Source organism: Myxine glutinosa, chromosome 7 (genome assembly GCF_964187855.1).
Source record: "Myxine glutinosa chromosome 7, kmMyxGlut1.1, whole genome shotgun sequence".
NCBI classification, from domain to species: Eukaryota; Metazoa; Chordata; class Myxini; order Myxiniformes; family Myxinidae; genus Myxine; species Myxine glutinosa.
The window spans coordinates 174,708,410-174,732,381 of record NC_136267.1 but is presented as its reverse complement, the minus strand read 5'-3'; the positions used below and the strand labels follow the sequence as shown (position 1 = coordinate 174,732,381).

General features: G+C 45.7%; 1 protein-coding gene across 1 annotated transcript in view; it reads right to left on the bottom strand.

Annotated features, from left to right (window-relative positions):
- LOC137431849 (electroneutral sodium bicarbonate exchanger 1) overlaps window positions 1-23,972 on the bottom strand; it is a 211,964-nt gene that overhangs the window by 56,781 nt on the left and 131,211 nt on the right. Inside the window, exons 11-15 of the mRNA XM_078782766.1 lie at window positions 20,900-21,046; window positions 17,788-17,891; window positions 17,512-17,686; window positions 13,565-13,698; window positions 10,029-10,274 (exon numbers count right to left, since the gene is read on the bottom strand). Coding sequence (XP_078638892.1) covers window positions 10,029-10,274; window positions 13,565-13,698; window positions 17,512-17,686; window positions 17,788-17,891; window positions 20,900-21,046 — 806 coding nt within the window. The remainder of the gene's footprint in view (window positions 1-10,028; window positions 10,275-13,564; window positions 13,699-17,511; window positions 17,687-17,787; window positions 17,892-20,899; window positions 21,047-23,972) is intronic.

The following is a 23,972-nucleotide window of genomic DNA, read 5'->3' as shown; positions in this document are numbered from 1 at the left end:
TTTAGAATTACCCTTTAGAATTGCCCTTTAGAACCCACTACAATTACCCATTAGAACCCACCACAATTACCCATTAGAACCCACCACAATTAACCATTAGAATTACACTTTAGAACCCTTTATAATTAAACACGGTGGGTTGGAAAGGTGGTTCTTCTTCATTTTTGACGGACAGACGGACATAGCTAAATATTGAAGTGGCTTCACCGCTTAGACATCTTATCATTATGGCACATGTAACCATATCATCCATGCGTCCTATTATGTCACATAGATTCCCATTATCCATAGCTTTATTGATTAATTATTATCTTTACAGTCTGTATAAAAGTATCTACTTTGAGTTTAGATGGTATATCCACATGAATGCTGGAATTCCCATTTTGCTCGGTATGAAAGATATTTCCATGAATTAAATTCGTTTTTGAAACTAAATTTGAAAACCGTTTGCATGTGGAGGTGGAGGATAGTAGACAGTGAGGAGACGCAACGTTGAGGAAATTTGTCTTCCGGTTCGGGGTTGTTCAACATGCAAGTCAGATATGCAGCTTGCTCCTTCCACCCCAATCAAAGCTAAGTTTTCTGAACTGGATCCGTCATTAATATATATATATATATATATATATATATATATATATATATATATATATATATATATATATATATATATATATATATATATATATACTAGCTGAGGTACCTGGCTTCGCCCGGGTTGAATAAGAATAATACAAATATATGATGAAAAGAACATGCATATTTTAGAGCAATATCACAGTACATTTCCTACATGACGTTTTGTCAATTTTCAATTTCTCAAAACCTCTGGGTGTAGCGGTTACCGCTGGATGTACATAATCGCCTTGCACCGGCCAGAACACGGCCAGACGCGCCTCTCCCGGGCATGCCCGGACTCACTGTTCCCGGGCACGCCCGAACCTCCCGGGCACGCCCGGTCTCGTCTTTCCTGGGCATGCCCGCTCTCGCCTTTCCAGGGCTCGCCCAGAGCGTCCGGGCATGCCCGCTATCGCCTTTCCAGGGCTCGCCCAGAGCGTCCGGGCATGCCCGCTATCGCCTTTCCAGGGCTCGCCCAGAGCGTCCGGGCATGCCCCCTATCGCCTTTCCAGGGCTCGCCCAGAGCGTCCGGGCATGCCCGCTATCGCCTTTCCAGGGCTCGCCCAGAGCGCCTGGGCATGCCCAGCCTCGACTTGCCAGGCCGCAGCCAAACACGCCCGGGCAGGTCCAGACTCGCCTTTCCAAGGCTCGCCCTTGATACCCGGGCATGCCCGGTATAGCTTTTGCCGGGCAAACTTCCCGACATAAATGTGTATATATATTGTTGCCCGAAAAACGGGCTTGTCAGAATACCTGAGCTGTTTTGTTTCAATAAAGCAACTCGGACGAATTCCGTCTTTGGTCGCGTCAATTCTTTCAACTCGTGTTGGAGCGCAGTTCCTTCATTGGTGACCTACCGACATGGATACGGCAGTGACGCTTAAACTGCCTACCTTCTGGGAGGCTCACGCGGCTGTTTGGTTCGCCCAGGCGGACTCCCAGTTCGCCCTGCGAGGCATCACCGCGGACGACACCCGCTTCCACCATGTTGTGGCGGCGCTTGGTTCCGCCACCGCAGCCCGCACCTTGAGCCTCCCCCAGCACCCGCCGGCTGCTGACAAATACGACGCGCTGAAGACGCTCCTCCTCGGCGCTTTCGCCCTCTCACCGGCAGCACGCGCAAGGCACCTGCTTGACCTGCCCGAGCTCGGCGACACGCGCCCGTCCTAGCGCATGGACTATATGCTCTCGTTGCTCGGCGAGCACTCTCCGGCATTCCTGTTCCGGGAGCTGTTCCTCCGTCAGCTGCCTAACCCAGTACGCCTCGCCCTGGCTGGCACGTTGATCACGGATTCCCGCGCCCTCGCCAGGGAAGCCGATAAGATCTCCTCGGCGGGCCAGCACATCGGCGCGGTTACCTGGAGCCCGCTGCCGTCCGAGGCGACGCCCACGACGCCCGAGCGCCCTGCGCGGTTGGAGGCCGAACTGCCGGTGCAACTGGCGGCCGCCACGCCGCACCGCCCGCTTCCAACACGACGGCCGGGGCCTCCACCTGACCGGGCGTGGTGTTATTACCACGCCAGGTTCGGACACCGGACGTGCCGGCCCCCGTGCACTTTCGGCAGGTCGGGAAACGGCCGGGCCAGCGTTCATTCCCAGCCATGAGCGCCGGCCACTCGGGCAACTTGCTGTTTATTCGGGACAAAGCGTCTGGACGGCGTTTCCTGTGCGACACCGGCGCCCAACTGAGTGTCATACCTGCCTCCGAGCAGGACAGGCTGGACGCAGTTTGCGGCCCCTCTTTGGTCGCTGCTAATGGCTCGGCCATACGCACTTTCGGCCCACGCGTCGTCACCCTCTGCTTCGGCAGCCAGCGCTTTCAATGGACTTTTGTTACCGCCAGCGTCCCCGTGGCTTTGCTGGGCGCCGACTTCCTCTGCGCGCACGGGCTGCTGGTCGACGTCAAACAACGTCGCCTTGTCCACGCCGAGACCTTCAGCTCCCTGGCGTGCACAATGAGCAGCTCCGCGCCGACCGAACTGGCGTGCGCCCTCCCGGCAACGAACGAGTTCGCTCGCCTGCTCATGGAATTCCCGGCCCTCACGCGGCCGACGTTTTCGGCCGTCGCGGTGCGGCACGGGATCGAGCACCACATACCCACTACGGGCCCGCCGGTCTACGCCAGGGCCCGCCGCCTCGACCCAGCCAAGCTCGCCGTGGCAAAGGCCGAATTCGACGCGTTGGAGAACCTCGGCATCGTGCGGCGCTCCGATAGCGCGTGGGCCTCGCCACTGCACATCGTGCCAAAGCCGGGGGGTGGATGGCGCCCGTCTCAATGACGCTACCACCCCCGACAGGTACCCGATCCCGCATATTCAGGACTTTTCCGCCCGTTTGGCGGGACGGGTCATCTTTTCGAAAATTGACCTGATACGGGGCTACCACCAGGTACCTGTCCGGGCGGCCGACGTCCCGAAGACGGCCGTCATCACGCCGTTCGGCCTGTTCGAATTTTTGCGGATGCCGTTTGGCCTCAAGAACGCGGCCCAGGCGTTCCAGCGCTTGATGGACGGCGTGCTGCGCGACCTGCCGTTTCTTTTCGTCTATCTGGACGACATCCTCGTCGCCAGCACGTCCCGCGCCGAGCACCTCCTCCACCTCCGAACACTGTTCGGTCGCCTCAGCGAGCAAGGCTTAATTGTCAACCCGGTCAAATGCCACTTCGGCGCGACGACCGTTGACTTTTTGGGCCACCGCATCACCAAGACCGGGGCCGTGCCGCTGCCGACCAAGGTCGAGGCCATCACCACGTTCCCGCGTCCCCGTTCCATCAAGGCCCTCCAAGAGTTCCTCGGCATGGTGAATTTTTATCACCGATTCGTGCCCCGCGCTGCTCAGCTCATGCGGCCCCTTTACGAGGCCCTCCGGGGCAAGCCGGCCAAGCATGACATTGTTTGGTCCGCGGCCATGGACGCGGCCTTCGCCAGTGCCAAACGGGCCCTCGCCGACGCAACGCTGCTGGCTCACCCGGTGCTCAACGCGCCCATCGCCCTCACTACGGACGCCTCCAACTACGCGGTGGGCGCCGTCCATGAGCAATGGGTGGACGGGGTTTGGCAGCCACTCGCTTTTTTCAGCCGGCAACTCCGGCCGAACGAGTTAAACTACAGCACGTTCGACCGCGAGCTGCTCGGGCTATTCCTGGCCGTTCGCCATTTCCGACACCTCCTGGAGGGCCGCCCGTTCACGGCTTTCGTCGACCATAAGCCGTTGGTCTACGCAATGGCTAAGGTCACGGAGCCGTGGTCGGCCCGCCAGCAGCGCCACCTCTCCGCCGTGTCGGAGTTCACCACGGACATCCAGCACGTCGCCGGCAAAGACAACGCCATGGCCGACTGCCTTTCGCGGGCCAGCGCGAACGCGGTCCACCTCGGCGTGGACTTCACGCTCATGGCGGCCGACCAGACCACCGACGCCTCGGTGCAGGCACTCCGCGTGGCGGACACGGGCCTCCGCCTGGCCGACATCCCCTTCGCGGGCACCGTCCTGCTCTGCGACGTCTCCCAGGGCCAGCCTCGCCCCATCGTGCCCGTTTCCTGGCAGCGCCGCATCTTCGCCTCCATCCACGGCCTTTCTCACCCGGGCCGGAAAGCTTCTCAGAAGCTGGTGTCGGCGCGTTTCGTCTGGCACGGCCTTCGACGAAACATCCGCGACTGGGCCAACGCCTGCACGGCCTGCCAGCGAGCCAAGGTCCACCGCCACACCCAGGCCCCGCTGGCACCTTTCGCCGTGCCTGAACGGCGTTTCGACCACGTCCACGTGGACCTGGTGGGTCCCCTGCCCCCCTCGCGGGGGTTCACCCACCTGCTCACCATGGTGGACAGGACCACCAGGTGGCCGGAGGCCGTGCCCCTCACCTCCACCACCACCGCCGACGTGGCGCAGGCGTTCATCGCCACCTGGGTCGCGCGCTTCGGCGCACCAGCGGACATCTCGTCTGACCGCGGCCCACAGTTCACGTCTGAGCTTTGGGGCGCGGTCGCCCGTTCGTTGGGGGTCACGCTGCACCGCACCACGGCCTACCACCCCCAAGCCAATGGGTTGTGCGAGCGGTTTCACCGCTCCATGAAGGCCGCACTCATGGCCGGCCTTCAGGACGACGGTTGGGCCGACCGGCTGCCATGGGTCCTTTTGGGCCTTCGCACGGCCCCCAAGGAAGACCTCCAGGCGTCCGCCGCCGAGCTCGTCTACGGCCAGCCACTCCGCGTCCCGGGCGAATTCGTGCCTGACGCTACCAGTCCCTGGTCCGCCGCTCGCCAGCGCTCGGACCTCCAGGAGGCCGCCCGACGATTTGCCCCCGTGCCGACGTCCCGCCACGGTGGCCCCCAGTCCTACGTCCCCCCGGCGCTTCGCACAGCGGAGTACGTCTTTGTGCGTCATGACGCGCACCAGGGGCCACTCCGGCCGCCGTACGACGGGCCCTTCCGGGTCCTGCGACGGGGCGACAAGTCTTTCATCGTCGACTTCGGCGGCCGGCCGGACCGGATTTCTGTGGACCGCCTCAAACCGGCGCACATGGACGTCGACCGACCACCACGGTTGGCCCTTCCTCCGCGGCGAGGCCGCCCCCCGTCCACAGTTCCCCCCGCTCGACCACCCACCACCACGTCAGACCCCTCCCCACGACCCTCCAGGGGTCGCTTCGGCCGGGTCATCCGGACCCCCCTTAAATTGACCCTGCCGGTGCAGGTCGATTCTGGAGGGGCGTGTGTAGCGGTTACCGCTGGATGTACATAATCGCCTTGCACCGGCCAGAACACGGCCAGACGCGCCTCTCCCGGGCATGCCCGGACTCACTGTTCCCGGGCACGCCCGAACCTCCCGGGCACGCCCGGTCTCGTCTTTCCCGGGCATGCCCGCTCTCGCCTTTCCAGGGCTCGCCCAGAGCGTCCGGGCATGCCCGCTATCGCCTTTCCAGGGCTCACCCAGAGCGTCCGGGCATGCCCGCTATCGCCTTTCCAGGGCTCGCCCAGAGCGTCCGGGCATGCCCGCTATCGCCTTTCCAGGGCTCGCCCAGAGCGTCCGGGCATGCCCGCTATCGCCTTTCCAGTGCTCGCCCAGAGCGCCTGGGCATGCCCAGCCTCGACTTGCCAGGCCGCATCCAAACACGCCCGGGCAGGTCCAGACTCGCCTTTCCAAGGCTCGCCCTTGATACCCGGGCATGCCCGGTATAGCTTTTTGCCGGGCAAACTTCCCGACATAAATGTGTATATATATTGTTGCCCGAAAAACGGGCTTGTCAGAATACCTGAGCTGTTTGTTTCAATAAAGCAACTCGGACGAATTCCGTCTTTGGTCGCGTCAATTCTTTCAACTCGCGTTGGAGCGCAGTTCCTTCATGGGTATACAACATTTCTGGTTTTCTTACTTGGTGCCAAGACATAAAGATTGCTTGGTTTTCCAACCCTCGAGCAGCCCACGTACAGCTGGCCATGGGAAGTACCCGGCATTGCCGGGCGGGGGAATGGAGGGGAGGAGGAAGGGAAGGGGAGGGAACGGGGGGAGAGGGGAGGAGGGGAGAAGAGGGGGGGAGGGGAGAAAAGGGGGGGAGGGGAGAAGAGGGGGGAGGGGAGAAGAGGAGGGAGGGGGAGGAGGAGAGGGGAGAAGAGGAGGGGGGGGAGGAGGAGAGGATAGAAGAGGAGGGAGGGGGAGGAGGAGGAGGGAGGGGGGGAGGTGAGGCAGGAGGGGAGGAGGGGGGAGGGGAGGGGAGGGGAGGGGAGGGGAGGTAAGGATGGAGGGGAGGGGGAGGAGGAGGAGGGAGGGAGAGGAGGGGAGGGGGAGGGGGGAGGGGAGGGGGAGGGGAGGGGGAGGGGAGGTGAGGAGGGAGGGGAGGGGGGAGGGGAGGGGGGAGGGGGGAGGGGGGCAGGGGAGGGGGAGGGGAGAGGGAGGGGGGAGTGAAGGGGAGGGGGAGTGGAGGGGAGGGGAGGGGGAGTGGAGGGGAGGGGAGGGGGAGTGGAGGGGGAGGGAGGGGGGAGGGGAGGTGAGGGGGGAGGGGGAGGGGGATGGGGGGAGGGGAGGGGAGGGGGGAAGAGGGGAGGGGAGGGGGAGAGGAGGGAGGGGGAGTGGAGGGGAAGGGGATGGGGGGAGGGGAGGGGGAGAGGAGGGAGGGGGAGTGGAGGGGAAGGGGATGGGGGAGGGGAGGGGGGAGGGGAGGGGGAGGGGAGGGGAAGGGGATGGGGGGAGGGGAGGGGGAGGGGAGGGGAAGGGGTTGGGGGGAGGGGAGGGGGAGGGGGGAGTGGAGGGGGAGGGGGAGGGGAGAAGAGGAGGGAGGGGAGAAGAGGAGGGAGGGGGAGGAGGAGAGGGGAGAAGAGGAGGGAGGAGGAGGAGAAAAGAGGAGGGAGGGGGAGGAGGAGAGAGGAGGGGGGAGGAGGAGAGAGGAGGGGGGAGGGGGAGGGGAGGGGGAGGGGATGGGGAGGGGAGGGGGAGGGGGGGAGGGGAGGGGGAGGGGGAGGGGAGGGGTGGGGAGGGGGTGGGGGGAGGGGAGGGGGAGTGGAGGGGGAGGGGGGAACGGCTAGCTTGGCAAGCGATAGCAGGCTTTTTACTTTTATTTTTACCTCAATGAGGGCTATATATATAGTCCGTGCTTGGAGCCTTCAAGTTCAACATAAAGCTTTTTATGAAAAATAATGCAGATATATAACAATCCACCAATGCAAGTTCAGAAATGAATGCAGATCCTTTACTTTGCGATACAAACGCAATTCCCGCCATTTCCACTCACGATCGAGGCCTCGACAGTGACCGCGCCTCTTCTTCCTCCTACAACTTCGTCTCACTTCTTTCACTCAAAATGCACGAAATTCTGCCGCATGAAATTATGTAGAGGCCTCGTCGGGGGATATAAGGTAGATAAGGAAGGCGTTGTAACAGAAGAATCAAAATAAAAGTGGAAGAACATAAGGAAATGGGAGCTATTCTGGACCCACAGCCAAACCCGACAAACCATTGCAATACACCCCGAACGTCTAGCGCCGCCACAAACTACACCATGGAATTGCAGCTGGCGCGGTTTTTTTTTAACCATTGATATTAAAATAAAACGTAGCCTAAAACCACCGGGATTTGATGCTGATTCCGAATCTGTGTCTAAAACTTTTCTCCGATGTGTCGTTCTTGAGTTATAAGCGGACATCCAGACAGACACAGACACTCCTCCTTTATATATATATATATATATATATATATATATATATATACGCATTCTGACTCAACACGGGACTCGAACCCAGGAACTCATCACTTAGGCGGTGACAGCCCACTGAGCTATTGAGTCTCTGGGATATCCTCAGATTTCTCACACTAACACTGCGACCTTTATAATGGCCGATGTCTTACGTGCCTGCTAGGCAGACCCCGGATGTGAGTGTATGTATGTGTATGTAAGTGTGAAAGTGCATTGAAGATGAACTCATCTAACAATTTAAGAAACAGGAAGCAATGGCCGATGGCCAATGTCTAACACTATATATATTATATATATATATTTTTTTTGTTATCTTTTTCTCCCTGTGTTGTTTGTGTTTTAGTCAAATTTTCTGTGTTAAATTGGGCCTTGATGACTATATTGTTGAATTAGTTTTCATGTAGCCCAGGCCTATAGCTGGGAGAAAAATTGTCTCAGCTCTGAATATGTTTGTCGTTTTGTTTCTTTCCTTCTTTTCCACCCAAATGTTTTATGTCCTTTCTCCCTCGTCGACATAATCCTAACCCCCCCCCCCCCCCCATCTCCCTTAAAAAAAAAAATAATAATAAAAATTCCCCCAACCTCGTTCCAAATTTCCATCCTGAGTGTCTGCTTCTGTCTCCATCTTGTCCACCCCGCACACTCTCCCTGCCCCACATTCCTCCTCATTTCCCTTATTTCTCCAAGGCTCCCTATATTTTAGCCTTCTGCCATACTGATGGTGTTCCGTTGGTCTTTGGGGGTATGTGGACCCCTCGTTCTACTGTTACTTTTGTTATGTTGTATCCTGATCCGTTCGGTGTTGTCGCTCTTCCACGAGCCTTGAACTTGTATACAAAAAAATTAACAAGCTCAAAAGTCATGTAAGTTCATTATATTGTCCTTTACACTTGCAGGTAACAATGACACCAAACCAAATGATTACAAACAAAACTAAAACGCCAGAGCGCATACTCCCGCCGTGGGTCAAGTTGGAATAATACGTTTTGTTTAACATCCCCTCTCCCCAAAACAATAAATGAAATATAAAGTAAGCCCTAACTGTCAGAGAATTAATTTTGATATATCTCGGAATTAGAGGAGAAAAACATCATTTAAGAATAAGAATAAAAGCTTCAATGCAGTAAAACAGAAAAAATCTTTCCCAAAAGAAATTCCTGGATCCGGAATAATATCCTGAACGTCACCAAAAACTAATCAATTCTTCCTTATCCCGAGGGCAATCATCCCACCAACTTTCATCCAAATCCGTTCAGAACTTTTCCAGATATCTTGTTCACAAACACCCGAACACACAAACATACGAACACACACACACACACACGGACGGACACGATCGAATGCGTTACTCCCTGGCGGGAGTAATAAACCTGGAAATCGCAGAGCCAGAACCAGAATTATTTATTTGGTCTGGGAAGCCCTTGCGAGGTTTCTTCTTCTTCAACCTCTCACAACCCTGGGTGAATATGCGATCTTTTAAAAAAAAGTTGGAATTTTGCCAAATCTGTTTTATTCGTTTGTTAATATACCTCAGCAATTCACAAATCTGGAACTAAGTCTTTATTAGTTCATCAAATACTGACACCGCGAATGACATTCGCTGAGCTAAATGTTGATATCTCTTCTGAGGTTAAAAAAAATTTTTTTAAAGCATTAAACATATCAAACGATACATTTTATTAAACGGGGAAACCTGATACACACTTTGGTGGTTTTAAAATGACAGAATATGTCTTTATTAGAAAAAAAAATGAACATTGAAGACGACGCTGCTAAAAAAATACACCGCTCTAACGCATAACCACGAGTTTAAACTACATTTACAACAAATATGAAAACTATTTTCATATCACAATGTTAAATATAGAATATATAGAAGATAATGTAAAAAAAAAAAATGAGCCCTGTCTTCCAATGGTAAACAATCCTTCAAAAATTCCTGCATCGGGAATAATATCCTGAGCTTCACCAAAAACTAATCAATTCTTCTTTATCCCAAGGGCAATCATCCCACCAACTTTCATCCAAATCCGTTCAGAACTTTTCCAGATATCTTGTTCACAAACACACGAACACACACACACGGCCACGAGGGAATGCATTACTCCCTGGCGGGAGTAACAAAAGGAAGGTATCTCTGATATGAAGTATAAAAGCATTTGATAGGTTTGGAGAGAATGCATAGCCATGTATGAAATGGATTATTAATCGGTCTTCTTTTTCCAGTCACCTGTAGTTAGTCAGCTGATCAAGGTTGTTGGCTGGGTTAACAGCATACACCTCCCCTAGATGCACGAGCTTCTCCAGAGCCTCGTAGATGAAGATGATGCAAATGAGAGAAGCAAAAGCCTCTTCCGTGAAGCGAGTGATGGAGCAAACGAGTGAACTCGCGTCCAGGGCCACAAGCAGAATGCAGTAAAATGCCGTCCACAGGCCAATGCATGCTCGAAGAGAGAGGTATGCGATGCCATAGTCTCTGCACCCCACACACGAATATCAATAACAGATGCATGAATAGAACAACTCTGCTGACACTAAAAATATATGACATCTCGACATTTAAGAGACACTTCAGGATGTAACTATATGCAATTAAACTCCTTGCACCAACAATTCCTTTTGACAAGTGGACATTTCAGATTGCAGCTTTTGTGGATAACTGTAAAGACTTTCTAAATTAATGTTCATTACCTGTAAGAAAAACCATTGTGATGTTTTTCTTTAACTTGTTGGGTAATTCCTAATTATTTAATCTAGCAAGGGTACCCTACGGGCGGGGCTTCAATTGGGAGGCCCAAATGAAAAGGCAAAATATCAGAAATTGAAGACTTTTTTTTATTTTAAACAATTTATGTCAACATCCTTTAAATCATATCACACGCAAATCATCAAAATCTAAACAGTATTTGTAGAATTTCAATAAAAGCCACATCACTGTTCATATCGGTAAATATTATTCCATCGTGTTTGGAAAAACTGGAAAATATGAAAATTGGAAAAACAATATTTCTCCAGGTGGTCCCAGGATTACCCACCCAAAATTTCGTTGCGATTGGTTCAACTGTTTTTGCTGTACCTGGGAACAGACGGACAGACGGACAGACAGACAGACAGACATTTGGTGAATTAAAGTAAGATGAACAGGGTATATATAACTAACTAGCCGAAAGCACCCGGCGTTGCCTGGGTTCTTTTTGAATGAATTTCCTACTATAATTCAGCTTTTACTCGCGGCCGTAGAAGATTGACTTCTATAATTCAGCTCACCTTTTAATTGTGAAATGGGCCCAGCCCGGCCGAAGCGGACTCGACCAGCCTCGCCACCTAGCCTATAACCTTCCCGGGGCCCGTCCTGACATTTTTGGTTCTTTTTGAATGAATTTACTACTATAATTCAGATTTTACTCGCGGCCGTAGAAGATTGTCGGTTGGAATGTTTGAAACTACCTCTGTCAGTTTGAATGTTTGAAAGAGAATAGACGTCTGGATCAATTTTTGAATTAAATTTAAATCCCGATATATATATATATATATATATATATATATATATATATATATATATAAACAAATATATATATATATATATATATATATATATATATATATATATATATATATATATATATATATATATATATACACACATACATACATACATACATACATACAGGAGTTGTCTGTGTGTGTGTCCACGTTTTATTCAGAGATGGCTGAATGGATCTTCGTCAAACTTTCAGAGGTTCGTCAGTGAGTGCTTGGGAGTGTTTTCGGGCCAAAGAACAAAAATTATGAAAAAAAAAAAGTTCGTTTTTTTTGGAGTTAAAAGAAAGAAAAATAATAATAATAATAATAATAATCGCTCGATAGTGCCTAAGCCTTTTAAAATTAATGACAGTTATATACAAGTACACATTCACATAAATAAATACAAAACAATCACCAGACATTTGAACACAAATAAATCAAACAATTCCGGTAGTGTACGAAGTTGGTAGTATGGCTTCTTCTTATTCCTGATCGGCATCACACTTAATTCAGAAACGTGATGAACGCCACATTCACTCACCAGCATATATATGAACCCCTTTCCTCTCCTGCCTCCCCCCTCCCCTTCCCCCCCCCCCACTGCCTTGCTCCCCCTTGCCCCCTCTCCACCCTCCCCTCCCCTCCCATTCCCCCCCTCCCTCCCCCCTGGCCCCTCGCTCTGTCTTCCCTCCCCTCCCGCCCTCCCCTCCCCCTCACTCCCCATTAATCCTCCTTCCCCCCTTCCCCCCCTCCCCTTTACACTCCTCCTCCCTCCCCATTTCCACCCCCTTCCCCCCCCCTCCTCCCTTCCTCCTTCCCCCACCCTCCCCCACCGGCAACGGCAGGTACTTCTGCTAGTATTAAATAAATTACAAGGGACACATCTCAAACATATTGGTCAGTGCAAATGAAGCAATGTCATGTTATGTTCTCAAGGACCGAATAATCGACTTCTTTCATGGCCTCAATTATTCCCACCTTCTTGTGGGGTCGGCCAAGGAAGGATTTTTTTAGCCTTAATTAACTAGCTGATTAGGCCTGATGTTAGACTGGAGGTAGTAGGAGTTTGGGATTCGGGCTGATGTTAGACTGGAGGTAGTAGGAGTTTGGGATTAGGGCTGATGTTAGACTGGAGGTAGTAGGAGTTTGGGATTAGGGCTGATGTTAGACTGGAGGTAGTAGGAGTTTGGGATTAGGGCTGATGTTAGACTGGAGGTAGTAGGAGTTTGGGATTAGGGCTGATGTTAGACTGGAGGTAGTAGGAGTTTGGGATTAGGGCTGATGTTAGACTGGAGGTAGTAGGAGTTTGGGATTAGGGCTGATGTTAGACTGGAGGTAGTAGGAGTTTGGGATTAGGGCTGATGTTAGACTGGAGGTAGTAGGAGTTTGGGATTAGGGCTCATGTTAGACTGGAGGTAGTAGGAGTATGGGATTAGGGCTGATGTTAGACTGGAGGTAGTAGGAGTTTGGGATCAGGCCTGATGTTAGACTGGAGGTGGTAGGAGTTTGGGATTAGGGCTGATGTTAGACTGGAGGTGGTAGGAGTTTGGGATTAGGGCTGATGTTAGACTGGAGGTAGTAGGAGTTTGGGATTAGGGCTGATGTTAGACTGGAGGTAGTAGGAGTTTGGGATTAGGGCTGATGTTAGACTGGAGGTAGTAGGAGTTTGGGATTAGGGCTGATGTTAGACTGGAGGTAGTAGGAGTTTGGGATTAGGGCTGATGTTAGACTGGAGGTAGTAGGAGTTTGGGATTATGGCTGATGTTAGACTGGAGGTAGTAGGAGTTTGGGATTAGGGCTGATGTTAGACTGGAGGTAGTAGGAGTTTGGGATTAGGGCTGATGTTAGACTGGAGGTAGTAGGAGTTTGGGATTAGGCCTGGGTGCTGATGATAACCCGCCTAGTCTTTGTGAATGACACCGCAGGATCTTTCATGTTCACCGTGTACGACTAGCAGACATGACACCCAACTTGACGTCCGTCTGAGGGACAGCACACATGCGACGCACCAACCTGACATTTTCTAGTCGGGTTGGGAAACAAACCAATACTGGACAGTTCAAAAGCAGGTGCGCTACCTGTGGACCATCCTGTCAGACTTTGAGTGGATTAATGATGCTGTACGATTCGATTGTATTAGCTTATAATGATGCCATGTAGCCATGTAGCCATGTACTTAACTATAGTTGTATTTCGATCTCTGATGAAAAAGACTTTTACAGCAGTGAATGAATGGTTTACTTGCAAAACTTGAAGAGAATCTTCTCAAACACCAGTACGGGCCCAGTGCTGCCGAGGATGGTGAGGGGCTGCCCGGAAAATAGCGCATACACCATTCCAGCCACCGAGGCCCCAAAAAGCGACTCAATGGCGCTCTGTTGTTCAGGTAGGGAAGAAAGATGTTAAGATCGTGTTCCTGAGGCTACACAATCGTTATGTGCTGTCTTCTTAGATTTAAAGTGATAAAACATATTCCACTGTTTTAGGGGAAATTAGATAATATTGGCCCTTGGGGGATGTGGACCCAGGGAATACATAAAATACTTTCATGGTAATCTTTGGGTACCTGAAGAACTTGGGTACCTTAAGGTACTTTGGGTACTTTGGGTACCTTAAGAACTTTGTCATTCAGAACTTAAACATTAAATACTTTCATGGTAATCTTTGGGTACCTTAAGATTAAATTTTTGGTACTTTTGGGTAAATTTGGGTACTTTTGGGTAAATTTGGGGTACTTTGGGTACCTTAAGAAATTTGGGTACTTTTGGGTAAATTTGGGTAAATCGATTTGGGTAATAGATTTGGTTAATAGATTTGGGTAATTTTGGTAATTTGGGTAATAGATTTGGGTAATTTTGGTAATTTGGTAATTTTGGTAATTTGGGTAATAGATTTGGGTAATAGATTTGGGTAAATAAATCCTTTTGGGTAAATTTGGGTAAATGTGGATAAATTTGAGTACTTTTGGGTAAATTTGGGGTACTTTGGGTACCTTAAGAAATTTGGGTACTTTTGGGTAAATTTGGATAAATTTAGGTAAATTTGGGTAAATCGATTTGGGTAATAGATTTGGTTAATAGATTTGGGTAATTTTGGTAATTTGGGTAATAGATTTGGGTAATTTTGGTAATTTGGTAATTTTGGTAATTTTGGTAATAGATTTGGGTAATAGATTTGGGTAAATAAATCCTTTTGGGTAAATTTGGGTAAATGTGGATAAATTTGGGTACTTTTGGGTAAATTTTGGGTACTTTGGGTACCTTAAGAACTTTGGGTACTTTTGGGTAAATTTGGGTAAATAGATTTGGGTAATAGATTTGGGTAATAGATTTGGGTAATTTTGCTAATTTGGTAATTTGGTAATTTTGGTAATTTGGGTAATAGATTTGGGTAAATAAATCTTTTTGGGTAAATTTGGGTAAATTTGGGTACTTTTGGGTAAATTTTGGGTACCTTAAGAACTTTGTCATTCAGAACTTAAACATTAAATACTTTCATGGTAATCTTTGGGTACCTTAAGATTAAATTTTGGGTACTTTTGGGTAAATTTGGGTACTTTTGGGTAAATTTGGGGTACTTTGGGTACCTGAAGAAATTTGGGTACTTTTGGGTAAATTTGGATAAATTTAGGTAAATTTGGGTAAATAGATTTGGGTAATAGATTTGGTTAATAGATTTGGGTAATTTTGGTAATTTGGGTAATAGATTTGGTTAATAGATTTGGGTAATTTTGGTAATAGATTTGGTTAATAGATTTGGGTAATTTTGGTAATTTGGGTAATAGAATTGGGTAATTTTGGTAATTTGGTAATTTTGGTAATTTGGGTAATAGATTTGGGTAATAGATTTGGGTAAATAAATCCTTTTGGGTAAATTTGGGTAAATGTGGATAAATTTGGGTAAATAGATTTGGGTAATAGATTTGGTTAATAGATTTGGGTAATTTTGGTATTTTGGTAATTTGGGTAATAGATTTGGGTAAATAAATCCTTTTGGGTAAATTTGGGTAAATGTGGATAAATTTGGGTATTTTTGGGTAAATTTTGGGTACTTTGGGTACCTTAAGAACTTTGGGTACTTTTGGGTAAATTTGGGTAAATTTGGGTAAATATATTTGGGTAATAGATTTGGGTAATAGATTTGGGTAATTTTGGTATTTTGGTAATTTGGGTAATAGATTTGGGTAAATAAATCCTTTTGGGTAAATTTGGGTAAATGTGGATAAATTTGGGTACTTTTGGGTAAATTTTGGGTACTTTGGGTACCTTAAGAACTTTGGGTACTTTTGGGTAAATTTGGGTAAATAGATTTGGGTAATATATTTGGGTAATAGATTTGGGTAATTTTGGTAATTTGGTAATTTGGTAATTTTGGTAATTTGGGTAATAGATTTGGGTAAATAAATCTTTTTGGGTAAATTTGGGTAAATTTGGGTACTTTTGGGTAAATTTTGGGTACCTTAAGAACTTTGTCATTCAGAACTTAAACATTAAATACTTTCATGGTAATCTTTGGGTACCTTAAGATTAAATTTTGGGTACTTTTGGGTAAATTTGGGTACTTTTGGGTAAATTTGGGGTACTTTGGGTACCTGAAGAAATTTGGGTACTTTTGGGTAAATTTGGATACATCTATCTATAATTCCAGTAATCTCTGTCTGTACGTTTGTACGTTTGTACGTTTGTCTGTCTGTGACCGCTGTTTCTCGACAACCACGGGTCCGATATACTTTTAACTTGCCAGGTATATTGCTGGGGACCCGAGGATGTGCCTTTTCAAGGTTTCATATTAATCGGACAATTACTTACCGAGCTATGTCCAAAAAACGATTCAACCAATCAGAGAGCAGCGAGCTATCGCGTGTGCCGAACGTGGCGGACACACTCTGCCTCGGATGGCACATTTGAGAGCGTATTCATTTATTTCACGTTTGCAAACTATGTTGGCGTTAAACTATGTTTTACAACTAATAAAAACGAATTTGCGATTCATTCGCTTTCCTGCGCGTTTGTGCACGCGATGGCGATTTCTTTACCAAACTCCGGAAGCCGTTCGCTTTGGACCAAACCATTGCATGTAAATAGAGGGGGGGGATATAATTTTAGATATAGATATAGTACGGGCATGCCCTAGTTTAGGTAAATTTGGGTAAATAGATTTGGGTAATAGATTTGGTTAATAGATTTGGGTAATTTTGGTAATTTGGGTAATAGATTTGGTTAATAGATTTGGGTAATTTTGGTAATTTGGGTAATATAATTGGGTAATTTTGGTAATTTGGTAATTTTGGTAATTTGGGTAATAGATTTGGGTAATAGATTTGGGTAAATAAATCCTTTTGGGTAAATTTGGGTAAATGTGGATAAATTTGGGTAAATAGATTTGGGTAATACATTTGGTTAATAGATTTGGGTAATTTTGGTATTTTGGTAATTTGGGTAATAGATTTGGGTAAATAAATCCTTTTGGGTAAATTTGGGTAAATGTGGATAAATTTGGGTATTTTTGGGTAAATTTTGGGTACTTTGGGTACCTTAAGAACTTTGGGTACTTTTGGGTAAATTTGGGTAAATAGATTTGGGTAATAGATTTGGGTAATTTTGGTAATTTGGTAATTTGGTAATTTTGGTAATTTGGCTAATAGATTTGGGTAAATAAATCTTTTTGGGTAAATTTGGGTAAATTTGGGTACTTTTGGGTAAATTTTGGGTACTTTGGGTACCTTAAGAACTTTGTCATTCAGAACTTAAACATTAAATACTTTCATGGTAATCTTTGGGTACCTTAAGATTAAATTTTGGGTACTTTTGGGTAAATTTGGGTACTTTTGGGTAAATTTTGGGTACTTTGGGTACCTTAAGAACTTTGGGTACTTTTGGGTAAATTTGGGTAAATAGATTTGGGTAATAGATTTGGGTAATAGATTTGGGTAATTTTGGTAATTTGGTAATTTGGTAATTTTGGTAATTTGGGTAATAGATTTGGGTAAATAAATCTTTTTGGGTAAATTTGGGTAAATTTGGGTACTTTTGGGTAAATTTTGGGTACCTTAAGAACTTTGTCATTCAGAACTGAAACATTAAATACTTTCATGGTAATCTTTGGGTACCTTAAGATTAAATTTTGGGTCCAATGATGGTAACACGCATGAAAAATGGAGCCAAGTGCAGTTCACGTCCGTCACTCACGATGTGTCCCTCAGTTGCTTCGCCCAGAAGACCACCAAAGGTGATCACAGGAGACATGCAGGCACAGTAGAGGAAGAGGAAGGAGGCAACACACTGCAGGCTAAATGCATCCCGGAAGTCACTGACGTACCACAAGGTCTTGCGTTTCACATCCAGCACAAGACCTCCAAACAGCCTGCCAGGATCAGAGAACCCAAACAACCTCTGGTTAGTGTGATTTTTAATCCACATTTTAGTTCCATGCAGAAAGACGATTCCCAAAGAAAACGCACATACCTGCCAGTGCGTCGAAGTTCAGGACCGAATGTGTGGGCCTCTTGTCGATCATCCGCCGGTCCTGGTGGTAGTCCATTTGGAAATAGAGGGTTTTTACGTTTGTCCTGCCAACAAAAAGTCAGGTAAAGGCGGCTGTAATCAAGAATATGATAATTATGTCATTCAGGCATTATTTAAATGCACGTGTACGATCAGTTTACTGGCCAAGTTATTTGCGAAGAAATCATCACCAAACAAGGAGAAAAAGACATAAAATGTCATCGCCCCCGTGGTTTTAGTCATTGTGCTGTATGGAGTTAAAGGTCGCCAGTCAGCCATCTTTGATTGGAGAACAAAACAAAATATTCTGCATATCGTCTTTGAGTCAAGCATGTCCATAAATTATACCAACACATCACCTCCAAACGAGGAGGCATCCGTGTGGTACTCAAGTCTTTGCAGACTGAGATTAAAGGTCTATGGTCACAAATAGACAAAGGCCGAGATGTCGATCTAGATTTCGCCGTTATTATGGGCTCATCAGGACAAGATACTGCAAATTGTTTATTTGTGACCAATCTGAGCCGCTAATATACACAGATTGAAGTATAATTTATGCACATAAACACATCACCTCCAAACCTCCTAGTTTGGAGGTGATGTGTTGGTATAATATACATATACATATACATATATACATATACATATACCGTATATACATATACATATACCGTATATACATATACATATACCGTATATGCATATACATATACATATACCGTATATACATATACATATACATATACCGTATATACATATACATACAGATATACCGTATATGCATATACATATACATATACCGTATATACATATACATACAGATATACCGTATATGCATATACATATACATATACCGTATATACATATACATATAGATATACCGTATATGCATATACATATACATATAGATATACCGTATATGCATATACATATACATATACATATACATATACATATACCGTATATGCATATGCATATAGATATACCGTATATGCATATACATATAGATATACCGTATATGCATATACATATACATATACCGTATATGCATATACATATACATATACCGTATATGCATATACATATACATATACCGTATATGCATATACATATAGATATACCGTATATGCATATACATATACATATACCATATATACATATACATATAGATATACCGTATATGCATATACATATACATATACCGTATATACATATACATATACATATACATATACCGTCTATACATATACATATACCGTATATGCATATACATATACATATACCGTATATACATATACATATACCGTATATACATATACATATACATATATACATATAGATATACCGTATATACATATACATATACATATACATATACCGTATATACATATACATATAGATATACATATACCGTCTATACATATACATATACCGTATATACATATACATATACATATATACATATACATATACCGTATATACATATACATATACCGTATATACATATACATATACATATATACATATACATATACCGTATATACATATACATATACATATACCGTATATACATATACATATACATATACATACAGGACTGAAAGAAATAGAAATTCTGTGCTATTGCCACAAATGTTAAAATGGTTGACATTCTCTTCCATGTCCTGTCTGCCAGCTTTTGTTGGTGGACATTAAAGATCCCACGATGTCTGCCAAGAGAAGGCGAGCTATTGCTGGCACCATGAACAGATTCCAAATCCCTGCCCGAACCAGCAGAGGGCATCGCATCAGCGGCACAACTGATTTTAGAGGTTGTATATTTTTTTTGACAAGTTTACTGTCGTTGATGCAACATCTTTCACACCACCTTATTCATCATGTTACATTCGTTATTCATGGCTGTTGTTTGTGTCCTTTATGACATCAAAACAGTAAGTTTCCTGTTTGTAATGATTTTCAATTGTGCTTTACTGCCAGGCAGGCAGACCACGCCCATTCCCAGGCTGCCATAATTTTTTTTTATCCCATTCCTCTCTGCGCATGCGCGATTGGATCAAATTCAGAGCCAAATTAGTGCTCAGCTACAGGTTCGTTTTCTAATTCATGTTTCGATTCATGTTCAAAATACAATTGAAATCAAATTTTTCCTCCATCAAAAACTGATGTTTGTAGACACACACACACACACACACACACACACACACACACACACACACACACACACACACACACACACACACACACACACACACACACACACACACATAATCAATATTGCCAAAAGCGGCTTATTGCTTCACATGCGCAGAGTAACAACAACATATCAAATGAAATTATTCCATCCGCCACGGAGCGAGGGAGCGAGGAAGACAGGGTTTTGCAATCACTTCTTCCTCTCTGTCTGTCTGTGTGTGGCTTTCTGGGCTGTAACTCTTTTACCATTTGAGATATTGTCATCAAATTTTCACCAAAGCTTTATGATATGAGGAAGGTAAATTGATAATTTGGTCAAAAGGTCAAAGGTCAGTGTCACATAAAATCATCAATTTTCATCCAATTGACCTGAAATTCCAATTTGCCATTTGAGTTTTGTCATCAAATTTTCAATAATGCTTTATTATGAGAATATGGATAAAGCCAATTAATAATTCGGTCAAAAGGTCAAAGGTCAGTGCCACATAAAATCATCAATTTTCATCCAATTGACCTGAAATTCCAATTTGCCATTTGAATTTTGTCATCAAATTTTCAATAATGCTTTATTATGAGAATATGGATAAAGCCAATTAATAATTCGGTCAAAAGGTCAAAGGTCAGTGCCACATAAAATCATCAATTTTCATCCAATTGACCTGAAATTCCAATTTGCCATTTGAATTTTGTCATCAAATTTTCAATAATGCTTTATTATGAGAATATGAGGAAGGCAATGTAATAATTTGGTCAAAAGGTCAAAGGTCAGTGCCACATAAAATCATCAATTTTCATCCAATTGACCTGAGATTTCAATTTACCATACATACCACAAAATCCAGAATAGTTGGGCCAATAATACTGATATGAGGCTTCCCACCTGAGAAGGCACACTTTTTGGGGGTTCAATGCGGATGGAGGGGTCCCACTCTCCAGGAGGCAACACCATCACTTGATCCAAGAACTCATCAATACCAGCAAGCAGATCGCCATTTTCCTTGGCCTTGTATGCCACATCATGAAAGATCTGAAAGCAAGTGATCACACATAATCAGCATGTACATGATGGCTACAGGGTGTGTGAAGGGTTTTACGCTCTCTTCTTCAATCATTTTAGCAGAATTACCAGCCCGGAGGTTGGGAAGTGACAAATAAAATAAAAAATTTTATGTGCCAATCTTAAGGAAGGCTGTTTTGAGACATTTCGGTTTTATACTTTTTCAATTATTTCAAAATGAGCCAGGTGTTGGCTTAGCGGTTAGGGTGCCGGCTTGGGATCCTGGGTTTGAATCCCGGTTGACTGTTGAATTAATGCCATGGGGGTTGACTCAGCCTGTCATCCTTCCTGCCACTTCTGTAGTGAGCGGGTGTACTAGTAGTCCGAAACATGCCAAGGTTAGTATTTACCATTTACAGTGCAATCAGAAAGTATTCAGACCCCTTCACATTTTTCACATTTTGTTATGTTGCAGCCTTATGCTGAAATCGTTTAAATTCATTTTTTCCCCTCATCAACCTACACTCAATACCCCATAATGACAGAGAAAACAGGATTTTAGAAAGTTTTGCAAATTTATTAAAAAGAAAAAACTGAAATATCACATTGACATAAGTATTCAGGTGTCCCTCAAACGATAAGTAATAAACGTGCGGTGTGAAGTTTCTGGAAGAGAAAGTTTGCAAAGTGCGTTGTGTAAAGGTAAAGTTTCGGTAAAATGTTGCAGAGTACTTACGACGGACGAGTGCAAGACTGAGCTCAAGCTGCAACCGAGCTCTTGGTAAACCTTTAAGGACACCTTTAAGAAACATTTTGCATCCCCCGATAGTCAATCTTGGCCTCCTTCAACTTGTAGATTGCTAATTTTGTAAGGGCCATGGTAAAATTCACTTTGACATCTCTGCGCTCCATGGACCCATTAATGAAATGACAACTTGTAAAGAGTGTGTGGCAAAGTGCAAGCAAAACTTTCAGAGGATGTATTTAAGCAGCAAGAACATAAGCTCCAGCCAGGTGCACAGAAGATAAACGTGTTACGTTGAACCAAATAGAGATCAAGGTGACGAGGGCATTGGTGAAGTGACTGAAATAGTCACCAGAACTCAGAGCATGATGAAGTAGCCTCCAACCAAGTCCCAAAGAGATGAAGGGAGCGATTTTAATAGGCCAGCCATTAGCACGCTTCCATCCACAAAATGTGCATGGCCCGTTGAGTCCCGAGAGAGAGAAATTTTTTCATCGATCTCCAACTACATTTAAGTCAATGTGACTTCCAATTTATTTCTCCAAATGAAAAACGAGTTTAGAAGAAGACATTTTACATGCAATAGAGAGTTTAACGCAACCATGCTCACTGCAGTGCTGAGGGTACTTCAGTCAGAAGGATTCGATGGTGCGATCAAGGAGATGTTTGACTACTGGACACGCATTGCATTTTAGAGGATGGATACTATTTATAACAAGCATTCTGAGTATTGCGCTGCAATACATGTCCCCTACCAAAGTTCAAAGTGCCATAACTTTGTCAAAAATGATCAAATATGCAAATTAATGCACGGTTGATGCTGGTTTTCAAACTTGATCTGAGGTATGCTGAGACACATGTGTGTCACGCCTCACCTCGTTGATAAGCCCGCAAGGTCGCTCCGTGGAGCGGCCTGCACGTATTGCACTGTGTGAATTATATAAATTATTACCAACTCATGGTCTGAGGTACGAGCGATTGAAGAGATATCCATTTTAAAAAAATATTTTCGTTTAATTAACGATATCTGCCAAACCACGCGCCCTATCGCAAATTCCAAAAGGTCATTTTAGTAGACTGACATGCTGAACAGATTTGTGAAGTTTCCCCTCGATTGGATCAAAAATGAGGGAGGGGCTCGGTTTTAAAGGTTCATGCTTAAAAACGTCATAACTCTGAAACCATCATTAATATTTTATATTTTCCGGTTCACGATCAATGATCGATGTGTATATGAGTATATATGTTGTTCGGCCTGGCTCCGCCCCTCCCGAAAGCGCGCGCTGTGTCGCGCTGTTGACGTTCGCGAGACAAGGCTGAGGGCGCGCGGTGCGGCTTGAGGAGAACTCGAGAATAAACAAGAGATATCCATTTTTAAAAATATTTTCGTTTAATTAACGATATCTGCCAAACCACGTGCCCTGTCGCAAATTCCAAAAGGCCATTTTAGTGCTGAACAGATCTGTGAAGTTTCCCCTCGATTGGATCAAAAATGAGGGAGGAGCTCGGTTTTAAAGGTTCATGCTTAAAAACGTCATAACTCTGAAACCATGTGACGCATGACGTCATGCTCGCTAACTTTTTTGTTCGTCATGGGTATGCGATTCTGCCTGCAAAGTTTGGCCTCGATCTGTTCAGCCGTTGAAGAGAAAAATGGGTTTTCGTGTTTTCACGAAAAACAATATGGCGACCGAACCACGTGACCTGTGACGTCATAATTACCATTAAAATATTCTACAGACCGAGTCCATCATATGGTGAAAATTTTATCTCAATCAGTCCTATTATTGCAGAGAAATTGGTTTTTAAAGGAAATTAAAACTTAAAATGGCACTGAGTTAAGGATCATCAGAATTATCAGAATTCCCAGAGTTCAAAGTGCCATAACTTTGTTAAAAATGATCGAAACGTCGTGAAGTTCGAACTTGACCTGTAACGTATCATGAGGAAACCATGTGCCAAGTTTGAAATCATTAGCATTAAGAGTTTAGAAAAAAAGTCCGGAAAACTGTTCTTTGCGTGACGGACTGACGGACTGACAGACTGACGGACTGACGGACGGAGGGACGGTGTGCAAACCTATAGTCCCCTCCGGTGTACACCGGTAGGGGAATAATATTGTGATATGAATAAAGTTTGTCAATGCTACTATGTATAATATGGAGGTGGGGTGACAGAACATTTGGGATGACCCTCGTAGTTGTAACTCCA